Below are 18,127 nucleotides of genomic sequence, written 5' to 3' on the forward strand. Positions count from 1 at the left end.
AAAGATGAGCCTCCTCCCCTTCTGGTCATCAGCTTCCATACAGGGCAACACCACCAGCTACACAAGCCCAGCTGAAGGTGGGGGGGAGGCCTGGTTGCCAGTGGCCAACATGCACATGGAGTAGGTTAATTTAAGGAAGGGGTCACCAACAGCTGGCTATCTGCAGGAAGCGTGCTGTAGGTGATGGTAGCTTCTGTCGTGACAGATTTCACCAGAAGCAGTCTTTGCGGAAGTGATTATCAAAGGTAATGTACGAAAATCTTTCATCTTCCTGTCTGTGACAGCAAGCCATGAGGCGGGGGAAAAAAAAAAAAAAGCAGCAAACTCCACAGGTGTGGGCGACAGCTAATGCTGACATAGCTATAACGTAGTCAGGTGTTAAATTAAAAAGTCCTTCTGACTATCATATAATTTCCCCCATTGCCCACAAACCACTTCCTTTTCTACCCAAGAATTCTTCCCCGTCTTCACAGCAGACAGAAGGCTGGTGCCTGAGTGTCAGGCAAGCATGAAGTCGGTCGCTGTAACGCTCTGTCTCCTCTGCTTTCAGTTTGGAGCCCTGTGTGGTGAGTAGCACTTCTTATTCTCCTCGCAGCAGATGTCCCTATGGAATATAGCCCACCCAGAGAAGGGAGGTGGTAAACGAGGTCTGATAGCATGGGGCTGGAGGAATAGAGATAATTGAGGGAAGCAGTTGCAAAAAGACCACTCTTGACTTTAACATCACTAGAGCTGGTGGGAAGAGAATTCCTGCCAGAAAGGGCATTTGGTCTGAGACAAAATGCACAAGTTTTCATTGTCTGTATTCTTTAGCTCATCTGCTCAGTGTTATCCTCTAGCTGTTTAGACTGTAGTGCTCCAGCCAGCTTTCCTTGCTGGGCACAATGTCTTAGAGCAGCGTGACGGTGAATGGCTTAATAAAGAGACACTAAGTTATTGATATTAATCCTGGTCATGTTTGAGCAGGGAATTTTTATACTGTGAAAAATGTGTATGGCATGGAAGGGTGGATGAGATCATTTTGGTGCAGGCTTGAAATGTGGACAGACTTAAAAGGAGGCATAGCTCTCCTAACGCTGTGTTAGCGGTGACAGCGTTGCTCTCAGTCCAGCCATAAACATGGACATAGCATTTTGCGTGGCTCAGTGTTTTGTAATAGCTATGTAAAGTAAAATACCAGAGCTCACATTTATCTGAGACCTGAGATTTAGTGCACAGAGTTACTAACTGAAGCATTCATTATTTAAACATGTTGTTTGAAGGTCATGCAAAGGGTTATTGAATATGTTTGCTTCTGAAATTCCAGTGATACACAGGTTCAGGATAGGTTCAGTTTCATACAGAATTTAAGCTTTCATTTAAATAAAAGCTAGCTTCCAGCTCTTTAGGCAATGCAGATACCCCTCTGAAGGTTAACTAATACAGCAACAGCATACCAAGCTTTCAGACATTGAAAAATGGGTGAAATCACAGGGAAGGAGGGTAGTGGACAGTATCAATAAAGGGACACAAGCTGTTCTTTTTCTCCTTGAAAAATCATCTTAAATCTAACAAAAACATCCTCTCAATTTTGTTACGTATTTCTCAGCTAGTCAATTTAGCAGGTATACTTCACCAGCACACTTTTACATGTGGCTGGAGCCATCTAAAAGGTCATTCCCTTGGAAGAAACAGGCTGGAATTTTAAGGGTGCAAATAATTGTTCTATCTAATACTGGCAGTTCCCCCTTCTTTCTCCCTCCCTTCCAACACAGAGAATAGGTCTTGGGCAGGGTCTGGGCAGAGGAGATGGCAGAAGAAAGACATTGCTTCCAGGGAGAAATGGTATCTCACTTTTTTTTTTTTTTCTTACAGTGCTTTCAGTATAACAAGTACTAATTATTATCATTATTGCTAAAAAGAAAAGGGCTGTAAAACAGCAGCTTTATGTAAGACACATTGGTATGACACCCTCATTAGAGAGTGAGCTAGCACTCCAGCACTGTGGCAAATTTTGGGGAGTAAAAACAGAGTAATTTAAAAGCGTGGCTTTTTTTTTTTTTTTTTTTTTTTTTTTTTTGTCCATTTTAGCATAGTTATTAGCAAGCTCTACCTCTGATCTGTGGATATTGTTTCAGTGTAAATACCTCATGGAAGGTGATATACGTGTGTGTGTATTGTGCAATTTGGTAAACCAATTGTGACCAAGAAATTGTCTGTAAGAGCTTCTTGGGTAGACAAGCACAGGCAATGAGATTTTGAAGTACAGAGCTGTAGGACTCCATAGCACTTGAGGCCCTTGGCTATGAAATGCTGTACATGAGTTTCTGCATGCCAACATTTGCAAAGTATTATCGCAGTTTGCCCACGTATCTCCTGTTGTCAACACCGGATGAAGCCATGGTCACTTCTCAGAAAGGTGTCTGAAGCATTACCAGCAATTAGTGCAGTGTTAGTGGTATATTTTATAAAAGCTCCCACATTCTACAACATATCTTATAACAGAGAAATAATTCAGATAGTTTTCTAGAGTACTTCTGGCCATTACTTGCTTTGCCCAGAAGGACTGCCTTCCTCTTAACCCTTGATTCCTGAAGGAAAGGAACATGCTAGTTTTAGGCATATGACTAATGACACTGAATTGACAGTGCCATCTTTCAGAGTGCCTTGAAAGATTAAAAGCTACAGCAACTTAAAAATGGTGTGCGGTTTCATCAGACATTTAGTAATAATAAAACAAAAATGCTTGTTCGAAAAGAAAGTTCTACACTTTTTTGCTCATTTTCAGTGGCAAACATACCCAAGCATTATGCTCGTTCTTTTAATCAGCTGATTGGTTTCTGGGAGCTGGGGCAGATAAAACAAAATGCAAGAAAACCATGCAAGAATATCCTATCCTATCCTATCCTATCCTATCCTATCCTATCCTATCCTATCCTATCCTATCCTATCCTATCCTATCCTATCCTATCCTATCCTATCCTATCCCTGTTCTGTTCTCCTATGTAAAAATGCAAGTTTGAAAATTAAGCAAATGTGGTTTTTAAACTTCTGTTAAGACCCAAATATGTAACGGATTGTGATGTTTGCAAATAGCATTGGGTCTGCTGAAAAGCAATGAGAAAGCTCAAAGTTGCAGTCCCATTAGAATGAAAATAACCCGCCTTCTACTGGCCTCCACATTCAAGCACCACAACTGCAGAAATTTGCAAGCCTCTGACAAAGTACTTTCCCATTGCAGTAAAGATGAAAGTAAAAATGTCTATCAAAGGAGCTGAGGTGGACTTACTTGTTATCCAGGTAATCTCTTACAGGAATGTACAGGACTGTGAGTACACACAAACATAGGATGCACACTCACACTTCGTAGTTTGACATAACAAGATGCTGTTCTCATACCCAAGTTCATCTCTTGGATTCGCATCTCCTTGACAAGAGGTGAGCTAGGAACAGCTCTACACAACATCAGTGTGACATGTAGGAAACCACTGAAAGATTTGTTTCCTCTTGTTATAAATATTACAATTGCATTAGTTCTTTTATAAAAAATACCAAAAGGAACCTTACAGCCAAATGCAAGCATTTTTACTGCTGAACCAGCGATATTCTTCTGCTTGTTTTCAGCTCTAACAGGATGTATTCTTTTATTCATGTATTTTTTGTGGTAGGATTAGGGGGGTTTTGTGAGTAAATCTCTCAATATTATTGGATGTTTTAACCTCCATTTCCTATATTCCACTCCCCTAAATGTACATTTATTCTCAAAGGAGCTTGGCAAATGACACGTGTCTGGCCATTAACCTCAGAGTCCTACAGGGTCCATAGGATTACCCTAGGAATGAACCAATACAAATGGGAACAGGAGAAGAGCAATCAGCCGTAGGGAGGGGGAATAAACTACCTCTTAGTATGCAGTGACAGAGCATTCACATCAGGCCTTGATGCAGAATAGCTAGTGAGCTGGAAATCTCACTCATTGTGGTTACCCATGTAGACAATTCTGTGTTTTAATCTCAGGCACTGTTAATCTCATTTTAAAATATGCTCCCTTTATACCATGCTAAGCACACTCTTCTGTGTGGTCACTTGTTTCAGAAGAATACTAATTGTATTACTGCTACTGAAATGTTCCTTCACAGAAATACATTACTGAGTCTTTCATGAAAATAGGCAGTTACAGCTTCTGGGCCTCAGAGGATGCAAAACAATTTTTCAGCTTGCCACAGGGTCACGTGAACTTCACGCTTAATCACCTCGCTATGCCCTTTTCCATTAAAAACAAATATTAAAACCATGATCTCTGACAAAGATTTTAAACCACCCAGTATGAAAGGGCAATTTCATTAGTCAACAGCAGAACTGAACTGTTCTCGGAGGCGCTCGGAGGCATGACATTCCCAGCTGTTCCTTTACGCAGAGTAACGCAGCCCCATTCCCCTCCGGGCTGCCGGGGGCCTCTGGGACCACTTGGCCCTGCAGCTGCCCAGACCCCGAGCCAGCATCTGCCTCTCCTCCCTGACGTCTGGTGGCAAAGGTGGAGGTCTCGCTCAGCTACAGGTGGGACCCGGCCAGCTCACGCATACACTGCTCTCCCTAGCTTCTCCTAGCTCGATACACTCGCAGTTTTCTTTCCTTCCCTAAATAATTTATCTGCTGTTGGGCCTAATTTTAAAGGCATATGTTATCAGCCCGCAGGCCACTGAAAGTAGAGCATTTTAAAAGACCTTTATTTCAAATGTTGTTCTCCCAGCAGCTGCTTTCCTTCACCACTCAGCACGCAAGTCATCAAGACATGTTTCCTTATTTGACCTTTGCTTTCAGCTTCTCAGGCCGTGTGCCCTTCCGAGGGCTTGCGCTCTCTGTATCGAGAGCTTTCATTCAATGGGGGTTGACAAGTTGTGTTTTGTCTGTCTTATCTTCACACCAGTGGTACAAGATACCTTGTCTGTTATCACACACTTAAGTAATAGTCTTGAAAGTAGTGCAGATATTTGAACTGTTGCTGTGTGACATAAGCCACTGACTGTGCACAGTAGGCCAGGAAGAACGTGATAACTGGGAAGAGGGTGAATCAATCAAAAAAGAGTAACAGTTTGCATTGCTTTCCAGTTGCACATCACAAAGCATTTTCCACAAGTCCATTAGCTTATGTGTGACACTAAGAATATTTTAATCAAGTACTAACTCATTGCAATGCCCTTGCCAGTGGTGATAACTGTGGAGCAAGAATTCAAAGCAGAAAAACGCGTGGACACCAAAAGGTTGCCTCAGTCCAGGAAGAGAGTTGAAAGCATTCAACACTACATGAATGAGAATAATATCCTGTTCCTGGGCATGTGTAGGCTGGATGTTGTGGATTGCAGGTGCCTTGGGAAAAGGATTATTTACACTGTGCAATCAGTACAGCACCCAGCACAGTTGGGAACCTACTCTGCATGGATCTAGACTGCCATGTAGCAGTAACAAGAATATGATTATGTATGGAAGTCTTCAAGTATTTGTCCCCTGTTTTCTTAACATCAAAAAATCTTGATGTAGAGAGTATTTCAATCTAAGCAGCCTCTGAAGTATTTGCTCAGACTACCTGAAGAGAGGAAAGGCTGATACAGGTTTTTTTCTACCTGTCTGTGTAGGAGATAAACCTCTGATTTTTGAGCAATGCAAAAAAGAAAAAGTCGAAATGAAACACTATCAGGCTGAGCTACGCAGGCTACTAATGACACACAAACCATTTCAAAGCAGTGCATGCCACCAACTCAGACAGAAAATTCCATTCTCAGTATTGCCATAGTGGGTGGTGAGGGAGGTAGTACCTTAAAGAAGTCCTAAATAATTAATAAATTGTGCCAGGCTGCTGTAACAGAGGCTGCCTAAGCACAACAGACTGAATGCAGCTTGATAATCATGAAGAGAAAAATATAGAACACAAAACTGTATGCATTGATGAATATTTTCTTGCTACATATTTTGGAGCACCTTCCAGTTATTCATTCTGGATGTGCCAGAAGAAGATATTTTGACACAGTGTTGGGAAACAGAACAAACGTAGAACAAAATGGGCACTAAGGTCTGGAAACAGGGTATAATGCTAACTTATTGCCAACTCCGGATTCACGAGAAAACAAGAGTATGCTTTTTAATTTGGGATAGATTTCCTCACTATCTTTGGGGAAATTCTACTTTCATCCCAGTTTCTACTCTTTAAGCATGCCTATTCCTTCTGCAGAGGTGTTTTATGAATTTCTAAGTGCTATGTATGTTATCAATATTAATTCTTGCCCAATTAATTTTCTTCCTACATTATTTTTATATTTTGTGATTTTATCATACCATGGGATTTTATAGTGTAGCACTGAGACAAGATCAGATAGGCTTATGACACAAGTACTAACATTAGAAAATAACTTCAGCATCTTAACATCGCATGGCACAGCCCCTCTTCCTGCATTTCTCTGCTTGAATTTTAAAAAGGAAACAATTTATTTTTCAGGAGCTGATACCTGCTCATCAAGACCGTGCAAAAATATAGGTAAGACACATTCACATAATTTGGTGTATGTTTTCAAGTGCCATTCTAGATCAGAAAATACTGTCTTTGAAGAGGAGGGTTGTCATTTTTTTACAGCACACTTTAATGCATTTTTTTCTCAGGGCATTCCCCACGCTATTGGTTGCTGATTTTACAAAAGTCAAACTGTGAGGTAGCAGGAGGTCCTCAGTCAGTTTGCTTTCTTTTTCTTCTCCAAGAAAATAAAAATAGAAACATTTTGCAGAATGAGAGAGTTGTATAACATCTGTCAATGTTTTCTGTCAATGCTCTCAGGAAGGTCAAATATGATTTTTGGGTTGCATGTGAATGCATGCACGCAGTGACATTTGTGAACTACTCATGTCCTCATGTTTGTGATAAAGGTCATAGAGTCATCTAAGTAATTAAGTTTAAATTGTATGGCATGCCCCAACCACTATCTCAAAAGGAAAGATAGGTCTTATGGTTAAGGCATTTATGTAGGAGTTTACAGTTCAAATCCTGTCCTGCGTTTTCAGATACAGCAATGAGGTTCAGATTACAAACCCTAAACCAGAGATAATTGTCACCATTTTCATCCCACCTTGTTTTATTTATGAATAGGACAACAAGACTGAGGCAGGGATTATACGTCTCAGTGTTTGGTCGAAGGAGGGCTTTAAATATTATGAAATAAGTCATTGATCCAATGCTAACAGACACCTGTCCAGCCTCATAGCAGATAGCAGGCAAGGCGTTATCTCATGTATTTTCTCAGTAATGTGTGACATGAGCAGAATGATGCACTGGTATCTCACAGTCCAGGGCTGAGTGGCAAAGCCAGACTGTTCTGAGTATCTACATGTTTTAAGTTTCTATGACACGGTTCACTGGCTTTGTTTGAATGAGTTTCTTAACATTTTAGGGATACTCTTCATTGCTGTTTGAGTGACTGCACTTATTGTTTTCATATTTTCAGATCAGCTGCATGTCTCTGACTCCCAGGTGATGGTGGAATTTAATAGTGGAACCTTTAAGTTCATATTTCACAACCCCAAAAATGTGAGTGAGTTCAGCATGACCCTCTTCAAAGGGCACGAAAAGAAGGAGATCTGTGCTCTCCATGTGAGCAAGGAGAAAGCTATCCCCAAGAGTAACGTCACCTACTGTCAGGCAGAGCATTCAAATACCAGCACCACTTTCATACTCACAAATCTGGAAAGAAAGCACATCGACACTTACACCTACTGCCTGGAGATGTTCTTACCCCCTCCTTACATAGATTGCCGCCTGAAAGAAACCTATTTGTACATCCAGGGTAAGTTTACTTCCCTTCTCCCCTCATTTCGGTTTGCTGATAAACAGACACTGGGTGTAGCTACACTGCAGCGAGAAGTATGACTGAAGTTTACACAGAGAGCTCCAAGAGAGCATAAAAGTACTCAGGAAAGGTTCTCCATACAGATCAATACCAATACTGTACTGTCTGTTCTCCTTCCCTTTCTGTCCTTTCCCATTTCTCAATGCCAGGACTAAACAAAGATAAAATTATGTGGTTGGGCAAATTATCTATTATCCCTCTCTGAACTTAACACACGGTGATTGCAGAATCAGGCTGTGCCATCCTTTTTTATCGGAGGTGTTTTCCACTGCTCTCCACTTCCACTTTCCTGACAGCCAGATGCTCACAGCTATTACTAGCTGTTTCATGCCCTACCGTATTTTCTCCGACATCTGGACAAGGTTGATCTTGTGTCCCCCTCCACTTGCCTTCCTATCCAAACATGACTGCCAAAATCCTCCCTTCTTTAGACCAGGCTGCCCTTTAAATCACCTGTGGTTCTCACCGAATGTAAGCTTAAATCTTGCTTCAAATCTGAACTATCATCACGCTCTCAGTCTGGGCTTGGTTTCTTTTCAATCTACACTTTAAGCCTTGTGTGCCAACAGAGAGGCTTTCACTTCTCCTTCTGGACAACTGCAGTGTTTTGTTTCCTGCTGAATACACTTTCCCAAGGCAACTCTTCAACTCAGGGAAATCCTTCTCCAGAGCACACTTTGGCTGTTTCATCTAATATGAAGAGGAGATGGGAAATAATTTGAAAAGTTGTTTGTGGGGGGGGAAAAAGTGCTGATTCTCAGCAATGCCATTTTTGCCTCCCTATCTCCAGATAAGGAAGACTGCATTTCACTGGGACTCATGACATGGGTAACTATTGGCCTGATCGTGTTTGCCATGATTTCCTGTGTCTGCTGTGTAGCAGCCTGTCGCTTAAGGAACAAGGTAAGCAAGTCTACGGGATTCTGCACAACCCTCCTTCCAAGGGTCATGGACGGGGACTTGATATAATGAGATTTAGAGGGTGGGACAGGCTTATACTCAGCACGTGATACATTTTTTGACAAAGAGACTGAGCTGTTAATTTACCACTGAAATTCACTCACTGATGACAGCAGCTCAGATTTAATTTTTCTAAGACAGAATTGTCTATTGATTTAAGGGCTGGGAATTAAAGGAAAGAAGAGAAATGCTGCACAGGTCAGCAAAATTACTTTGGTAAGCAATTCACCTGATTGTTTTCTTCAAGAGGGGAAAACAAATCATCAGTGGAGCAATTCCAGCTCTGTTCTGGAGCAAAAGCACTTAAAGAAAGAACCAGTTGGATCAGGGAAGAAAGGAGACTGTGGACATAAGTTATTTTATTTTATTTTTTTGGACAGTGCGTTTTTCATTTTCAGTTTGTTCTATTCCAACTTTTCTACCTGAGTGCCTGTCTATTCTGACTTTAATATTCACCCTTAAAACAGTCAGATTAACTGTCCTGCTTAAAGAACAAAGGTAGGAGTGGGAGGGTAGTGACCACAAATTAAAGTCATGGCATTTCCTCTCTGTTTGCAGAATCAGCAGTGTGAATCCAACTCCCACGAGTACAACAGTGAATACATGCCCATGGCAGCAGTGAATGCAGCAAAAAAAACAAGAATCTGAGGTTGTATTAAGACCAGTAGTACTTGAACATTTGCCTGTAACTGTTGCAAGGCCTTCTCTGGGAGGGACAGGGCTGCTTACTGTGCCTCCCATTGAGTCTAGGTGGGTGGGTGGGAAGAAGGGATCAGCACAGCAGCTTGTGCTGCCATGTAGCAGGAACAGGAAACAGAACAAAAGCTTTTGAATCAGAATGGTGGGCTGGTTCCTAGAAATGCAACTGTTTTGCTTTGCATCGGTGCCAAGTGATGATTGTATGTATAAGGAAGGCATGTAAAACTGTTCCAGTCAGATTCTTCAGATAGTGTGTGCTACCCAAGGAGGCACAAGTGATTTACCAGATTCGCTCAGGGTTACTGGCTAGGGACAAATAATCTATAGGGAGTAAGGAATTTCCTAACTACTTAAATCCTTGCATTGTAGCCAGAAGCAGTTTGGATACAGAACAGAAGGAGAGGTTGGACTGATTCAAACGCATGTGGGTTGCACATAATTAATTCTCCATTTCTATTGCAGGTTTAAGTTGCTTGTGGCATAGACATTCTGGCAGTGGAAGTTTCCAGCTACTTGAACCTGGACAATGGGAAAACCCTGGACTATGGGAAATCAACATTTCCTCACCTTCTGCCTGCCTGAGCTCTCAGGATGGTCCTGTGCTCAGTCATGAGACACCCACTCTACCACTGCTCTAAGCTCTGTTTTGCTCTAGCCTTGTGTGTTAACTGGCACACTGCCTGATCCACTGACTTGTACATGAAATGCTAACAGTGTGTTAAAGGTGTCAGCTTTTAGTTGAAGAAAATGTAGGGTTTGCTTGAGAGTAGATTCTTGCAGTGGTGCTACAGAGGTAACTTCTACTTTCTACAGTTTCCTTTATGGTAACTTTCCACTGGGTACAAAAAAAAAAAAAAAGACTACCTCCAATGCCAATCCTTGTGGCACTGCCATGAAGTGCTGTCAATGTATTGCACAAGCCCTTCTATTAGGGCTAGTCTAGCCTGATGCTATGAAGTCATCCTCAGATCCGCTGTCAAACTTCTTAGCACCACATTAGGCGAGTGTGGTATGCACACATGCTCTCCTGCCTGAGAGAGCACAGCAGAGACTTTATTGTGACACAGAACCTCAGATATGCTCCAATGCCTTTGTGCTAGCAGTACATCTTTGCCATTCACACCGTAGGCCTCCTCTTATTTAATTAAATTCTGAATTCTTCTTCCAAAATAGTAATATATTACTTTTGAGACAGCAATCGTTCTTTAAATCAGTCCAAACCTACGGGATAAGTCCCTAAACTAGGAGGCATGACGTCTCCTATTCACATGTTGTAAGGCCAGGGTATTCGTGGACTCTGGTTTGCAATTATTTTCCTCTTGTGGTTTGACATGAAGCCTTTACGACTTCCGGAGTGGGTTTAGGGGTTACTTGACCTTCTGAAAATTGCTCAGTCTTCAATATAGCCCAGTAGGTCAACTTTGTCCTGGGCTGCATCAAAAGAGGTGTGACCAGCAGGTTGAGGGAGGGGATTGTCCCCGTCTCCTCTGCCCTCGTGAAGCCCCACCTGGAGTACTGAATCCAGGTTTGGAGCCCCCAGCACAAGAAAGATGTGAACCTGTTCAAGCGAGTCCAGAGGAGGGCTAAAAAGTTGATCAGAGGGCCGGAGCACCTCTCCTATGAAGACAGGCTGAGAGAGCTGGGGATGTTCAGCATGGGGAAGAGAAGGCTCCGGGGAGACTTCAATGCAGCCTTTCAGTACTTAAAGGGGTCTCATAGAAAGGATGGAGAGGGACTCTTTATTTGGGTAGGTAATGATAGGACAAGGGGGAATGGTCTTAAGCTAAAAGAAGACAGATTTAGACTAGACATTAAGAAGACATTTTTCACTGCAAGGGTGGTGAGGCACCGGAACAGGTTGCTCAGAGAAGCTGTGGATGCCCCATCCCCAGAGGTGTTCAAGGCCAGGTTGGATGGGGCATTGGCCATCCTGATCTAGTGGCTGGCATCCCTGCTTATGGCAGTGGGTTGGAGTTGGATGATCTTTATTGTCCCTTCCAACCCAAGCCGTTCTATGGTTCTATGATCCTTCGTGCTACTTGTGAAATCCACCAAAACTCTGACCATAAATGACCAACTGGGAATCCAACCTGGATGTGTTGCCAGATACCATTCGGCTGCTGGAAGCAGAGCAGTGCATTGATGGAGTGTTTCTGTAATTCACTGACAAAACACATACTGGTCAGAGGATACTATGTTGAAAGATGCATAGCCTGCTTGTCTGGTAAATGGAAGGTTGGTTTCAACTTGAGAGGGTAAAACAGGGATATCAGACATGAAGGGGACATAGCTGGTAAGTCAGGAATGGGTATTTCCTCAGCAAAAACCTAAATATATAGAGATACTTCAGGAAGAAGGTGAAAATTGTAAGCTGTGACATTAAGCAAAGGGGAAATGAGTGCAGCACCAAATGAAGTAGGGATTGCCAATTTTGCAGCAGCTACCCTGGTTTGATAACCAGGCTCCTAGGCAGAGATGTAGAGGGGTACCCTGGCATGTTGGCCACCATTACATCCTTTTCTGTCATTCCAATAAATAACTTTGCCAACTTACCTAACTTCCCTGTAATACAAAACTATTCTCTGTACACCCACAAATAAACGACTTCACCATTTTGAAAATTATCGGTGAAATAATTAGCTTTTAAAATTATCAGTGAAAATAACTAACCTTTATTGCTTGTAATAAATGCTGGATATAGGAGTCTACGTAACAGTGGAGAGTCCTGGTCTCTAGAAACTCTCATCAGACTGAGAAGGAAATTCTTGGAATAAAGTGCTTCTAAAAGAAGGAAAAACCTGAGGTTTGACTTGAGGTGCTGCTGGATAAAGGATAAATGATAAACATGATCTGATTTTTTTTATTATTTTTTTAGGGGGGGGGGGTGGGGAGGGATCCTTTGGGGACCCAGGAGTTGAACTCAATGGGCCTTGTGGTTTCCTTTCAACTTGGATATTGTATGATTCTATGATAGTTCAAAATACACTGTGCTCTAGCAAGAGAAATGGTTTATACCCCTTGTAACAAAGCTTTGGGAAATCTCAGGTTCCATCTCTGCTTTTTTTTTTTTTTAAAGAGAAATTTTTATTCTTAATAAAACTGTTTTTATTATTATACCATGTGTCCTTAAGAAAATTCATGAGTGCCTGCATGCCATAGGAAAGAAATAAGTTCTACAACCTCCACAGTGCAACAGGGTAGGGGCAGTTTGTCACCATATAGGAACTTAGTGGAAAATAGGAAATGTACTAAGGAAAAAAATGATAAAAAAAAAAGAAGTGAAAACCAAAAATTTAGAGCTGTTTCCATGCAGTGAATTAATGATGCTTTTTCAATACATTTGTTTCTTTTTATTTTCATGAAAAAGTAGTTTTTCTTACAGCCCCATTTCTTTTTGCTTTCTTTTAATCCCTTGTGCTGTATACTGATAATGCTTAGGATTATTTTTGGACATTTTTCAGTTTCTTTCCGTCACTTCAGTACCCCCTAATCAAAAGGAGCTGGAAGAAGACGAATAATGGCAAAATGAGAAAAAATCTATGAAAAAAGTAACATGAGCTGAATTTACAGAGTGACAAAAAAGGGATTAAAATAAAACAAACTAAAAAAGAGTTTAGAAGAATAAATAAAGTAGTCTGATATTCTCATAGGTCATCATTTCAAAAAGTCAAAATTCTCTTTAGAAAATCCCAGTTTTGTGAAAAAGATCATTTCAGTAGGGAAAAAAAAAATCAACTAGGATTATCTCAGCCAACGCTTCTAGAAAATCCACTTTCAAGAAAGCAGAAGCATGAGTAGTATTCAAATAAGCTTCAGAAAATCAGAGTTTGGGGGGTAAAATAAACTACTAAGAAACAATCTCAACTTAAGTTTTCTGCTTGCCATGTAAAGGTTTGGAATTGTAACAGAATTTTTCCAATTGTATAGCAGTCCGTGAGGTGAGTTCTACAAGCTGAGCCTCTCCATCTTCATCTTCTACTGTTTTAAGGGGAAAATGGTTGAAATAGGGACTTGGTTCCTAGAACAGCACCAAGCAAAATCCTTTTTCAATCATTTTCCTGCTAAGATCAGTTTCTGTCATACAATAGGTAACAAGATCCAGGATCAGTAAGATGCTTTAAGACATTCTGATTTATCCTTGCTGCAAGTTGCTCCATATATATTTATTTACACTCATTAATGCCCTTTACATCTTCCTGGTCTGTGCCTGTATGGACTGTATGAAGTCAGTAAGTCAGTTAACCAAATAGGTTTGTACGGCAAAGAACTACTTGTAATCTTGCAGGTTAAGACCTGAAATAAAAATTTGCAATTGGAGCAAGGCAAGCTGAACTTAATCTTGCTAAACAGGTAGCATGATCTAATGTGAACAGGTGAAAGATTTTAAAGATGATAACTACAGCCACTCCAAAATTTGAAGATGGATATATGACAAGAATATCTCATTTAGAACACCTGCATATCTTGGGTTGGTTTGAAATCCAAAGCTCAATATGTATTTTGCAAGTTTATCTTCCTAGCCTGAATTATGAACCCTATATCTGAATGCTCTTGGAGTTTAATGATTGGATTCAAGATTGGAATTTTGTACCTAATATATAACACTGTGAATGAAGTGCCATTATGAAATGTCATGGGCCATTTTCCCCTAGCATGGGAATTTTGTTACCTTCAAAGTTCAAGTAGTTTCAAATTCTGCCATACTTCTTACAGATTTTACAAAGGTTTTTTTAAGTCCAGGTGAAAAGAGGCTCAGGAACTAGGGTAAAGCAAACAAATTAATCAGAACAAAGATCTGAAGATATTGTACACTGTTACTCATAAAGTGTTTTACATGTGTAGTGTCCATTACACACGTGAATCTACAACTTGCCATGCATATCAATATATCAATAATAAATATATAAATAAAAAGCTATATCAAAAATAAAAAATATCAACATATCAATATTAAAAGCAGGAAAAGTACATGTCACTGAAGTTACTTAAAGAAGTGATTGACCCTCTGTACTTGGCTCTCATGCAGCCATACCTCGAATGCTGTGTTCAGCTTTGAGCCCCTCACTACAAGAAGGACATCAAGCTGCTGGAGCATGGCCAAGGAAGGACAATGAAGCTGGTGAAGGGCTTAGAGAACAAGTCTTATGAGGAGCGCTGAGGGAGCTCGGGTTGCTTAACCTAGAGAAAAGGAGGCTCGGGGAGACCTTATTGCACTCCACAATTACCTCAAAGGAGGCTATAGAGAGGTGGGGATCAGTCTCTTCTCCCAAGCACTAAGTGATAAGAGGAAATGGTCTTAAATTGATCCAGGAGAGGCTTAGGTTGGCTATTAGGAAAAGTTTCTTCACTGAGAAGGTTGTAAAGTATTGGAATAGGCTGAGCAGGGAAGTAGCTGAGTCACCATCCCTGGAGATCTTCAAAAAATGTGTAAATGTAGTGCTCAGTGACACAGTTTCTTGGTGGACTTGGCAGTGCTAGGCTAAAGGTTGGACCAGATGATCTTAGAGGTCTTTTCCAACCTAAATGATTCTATGATACTACGATTCTATGAGTTAAAAATAAATGCAATTGTTTATTGGGGACTTCTGCCCATACAAGGTTTACCGGGGAGCTGGACCTAAGTCTTTGGTTTTGGTTTGACTCTAACTTCAATTAAACACTCAATATACCCAAGTCCCTTGAGTTGTCCAGTCCTTTATCACTAAAGCAGTCTACCCGCTGTCAAAAAAAAATTCCCATTTCCCCCATAGATGAAATTTTGAGATTTGTATTTATGTTCTGTGATTATGAGTTCAAACTGGGGGGGGAGGAGGGTTGACTGGAGAAGGTGAAGGAATGGGAAGGATTAAACAGCTTTTCTGTAAAAATGAGCTGGACAGGTATGAACTGGAGATATAAAGAAGAGGTCAGGGGGTGAACATCTTCTAAATGGGTATGTCCGAGCTATTTAATTCCTCCTGGGAGTCGTAAGATCTCCTATGGCTTGAGATCAATTTTTAAAAAGAGATAAATCAGCTCTGATTATCAATGAGAAAGATTTAGCTGCTGCACACATCAAGCATAATCATTTTTAAAAACTGCAAACATTAACAACTTTGAAATACTGAACATCTTCCACATATTAAATCCTGCATCAGTCCTCCCGGTTTTTAGTACTCTGTTGGCAAATCCATCACCTACCGTATTTCATCCTGTCTCAACACACTGCAGGAGCAAGCTTTACTGCATCTTATAGAGTTTGCTGCTGTCTCTCAGATTTGAGACAACGACCTAAGGCCTGGATTGTGCAGAGACTTACAAGGGAGTATTACTTTCCTCCTGCGGAGAAAGAAGGCTCATTTGCTGCCCTAGGGTTCTCAAAAAAAAAAAAAAATCTGAAACACCGAGAAAAGTGGAAAGGAAAAATGCTGTTAGCAGCAGCTGAGAGGATCAAGAGGGAACACACCGGGAACACACTGCCTTCCCAAGGTGGCAGTTTAACTGGTGCAACCTCTATTTGTACGACAACTCTGCCTAAGTTTTTCAGGTTACCAAGGTCGAATTTTGGAGGAGGAAGTTCTTGTGGACTACAACAGACTAAAATAACAACTCTTAAGACCTACTGCCAGAACAAAAAATATCTTTGCTTCCAGTCAGTACTACTGATATTCAGAGTGATTATTTGGGTCCTGGAAAGGGGTGAAGACCAACTGTAGATTTTTGTACATGTTATTCAGAAAATGCAAAAAATTTGCATTCTTGTTTCATTAGGTTTTAATTTTACGTTGCTCTTTGTACTTTCACCTCTGAGAAGCCCAGACTCACAGAAAGCAGTGAGAAGATCACAGAAACCCCTGTCTGACTGACTGAAACACGCAGTGGTGAATATGCACAATCTTTCAAGCATCTATTTATTCAGCAAAACACTCCCTGGCCTGGGGCTTCCTTTCTTGTACCAGGGACTGCTGGGGACACTGCCCTGCCCTAACAGCTCCTGTTTTCCTTCTGTGGAGGAAACAGCCCCTTGCCGGGGCTGTACCTAACCCATGGGGCACCCTCTGCGGTCACGAGCAGCCTGGCCTGGCCAAGGTGCAGTATTGGGGTGTGAGAGAGCTGCTTATGAGCAACTCTTCACCTGAAACTCTTTCAAGCTGAAGAGTCACTTTTTCTGTATTGCCTTGTTTCTTTTTCACACAGCCAATGCAAGGAGGCACACGGCACTTCCTACCGCAGCATCTGTCTCACCAGCTTCAAAAGCAAAGGAAATTTCATCTCCATCAGGACCCTGACCCAGATGAAAGGAGCCCTGCCTTTCCTGCTAAGTGTGCTGGTAATCTTTCCGTTTAGAGAAAAGGTGTGCTCTTTACTGGAAAACAGACGCACTAGTGAAAATGGTCACCCGTGTTGAATAATAGCTCGTGAATCATAATTTCCACTGAGAATTTGAATGAAAGAAAATATCCTATGCACTCAGGATGATGAAAACGTGCATTTTGTGAGAAAACAGGCCGCCATCCATCTTCTTGAGCAAAATTCTAACACCAGGCACAGTTACTAATTCAAACACAAGACCACATCTCTCCTTCTGTAATTATGACTAGCCAAAGCACCTTTCAGAGACCCGAACTGTAACGGGGACCCATTTCCCTTTCCATGGAAAACAGCACTTGGTCAGTTGTCACTGATAAAAACAACAGCTGTGAATAAAAACATGCAGCAAAGCATTGCTACAGCTTACCTAGTGCAATGAAACGTACGCAGTAGATTTTTTTAATGTAGACATTCAGTCAGATTGCTTTGATGGCAAACCAGAGCATTACACCACATGACCATGGAATCACTTCTGAGTCATTTTCAAGCTACACTTTCTCTGCTTCTGCGGTGCTGGCACACGCAGACAAAGAATGAGAGTCTAGAGCTAGAGCCCTGAGGATCTGTGCATTTCTCAGGCATACAAGTGATATACTCCAACTGAGTGATCCATAATGAGTGATCGGTCGTCCTGAGTGATCCATAAAGAACCTGCCTGGCTCCGTGGCACCCTTAGGTTTCCAGAGACCTTGCCCTAAGAGCCTGTTGGCAGAAAAGTGCAATTCCTTTGCCAGGTGAGTTCCCAAGTGCTATCACAGGATGAATAGACTTCAGGTGAGGAAGGAATTTTTCTGAGTGGTCAGGACATGAACCTAGAGCATGGCTCATTCACCAGTAAGCTACTGGTGTCCTGTGTGATCTGAGAGCCATCAGACAGTTTAGACACTAAAATGCTCAGCTTTCTCCAGCCCAATGGGCAGATGTTTGGCTTTGGCAGTGGATACCACAGCCCTGACCGTGTTCTCACATCCCATGTGCCTGGGGGCAGCACTTCACCAGGGGACTGACTCACTGCAGCAGTCACAGGGCTGGAGATGGGATGTAGCACGGTCCTGCAGCCTGGTGGCTGCATGCTCTCAGTACCGTCCTGAGGACTGTTTATGAACTTCAAGTGAAAAATTCAGGGGTAAAGTACCAAAACAGATTTAGAATCAGAACTACGGCTTGTCCCTCTTCACACTGACTGCCAGCACCTAGAGGTCTACAGTGATTTCTCTCTCCCACACACTTCCCCTTTGCCCCAGTGAATC

At 41.6% G+C, this 18,127-nt stretch overlaps 1 protein-coding gene across 1 annotated transcript; it reads left to right on the forward strand.

Annotated features, from left to right (window-relative positions):
* The first annotated feature begins 323 nt into the window (after positions 1-323).
* ICOS (inducible T cell costimulator) lies at positions 324-10,275 on the forward strand. The gene is made up of 6 exons (XM_068685925.1): positions 324-566; positions 6,470-6,508; positions 7,467-7,805; positions 8,659-8,771; positions 9,387-9,477; positions 9,990-10,275. The coding sequence occupies exons 1-5, from the start codon at positions 509-511 to the stop codon at positions 9,474-9,476; spliced, it is 639 nt and encodes a 212-aa protein (XP_068542026.1). The 5' UTR covers positions 324-508; the 3' UTR covers position 9,477; positions 9,990-10,275.
* Positions 10,276-18,127: the final 7,852 nt, after the last annotated feature.

The sequence above is a fragment of the Anas acuta genome, chromosome 6 (genome assembly GCF_963932015.1).
Source record: "Anas acuta chromosome 6, bAnaAcu1.1, whole genome shotgun sequence".
Classification (NCBI taxonomy): Eukaryota; Metazoa; Chordata; class Aves; order Anseriformes; family Anatidae; genus Anas; species Anas acuta.

What these genes read in the sequence shown, in the direction of transcription:
- ICOS (XM_068685925.1), top strand. Translation starts at nt 509, where the DNA reads ATGAAGTCGGTCGCTGTAACGCTCTGTCTCCTCTGCTTTCAGTTTGGA. An exon ending in TCAGTTTGGAGCCCTGTGTG is followed by an intron (nt 567 to 6,469) that starts GTGAGTAGCACT and finishes TTTATTTTTCAG; the next exon opens with GAGCTGATACCTGCTCATCA. An exon ending in AAGACCGTGCAAAAATATAG is followed by an intron (nt 6,509 to 7,466) that starts GTAAGACACATT and finishes TCATATTTTCAG; the next exon opens with ATCAGCTGCATGTCTCTGAC.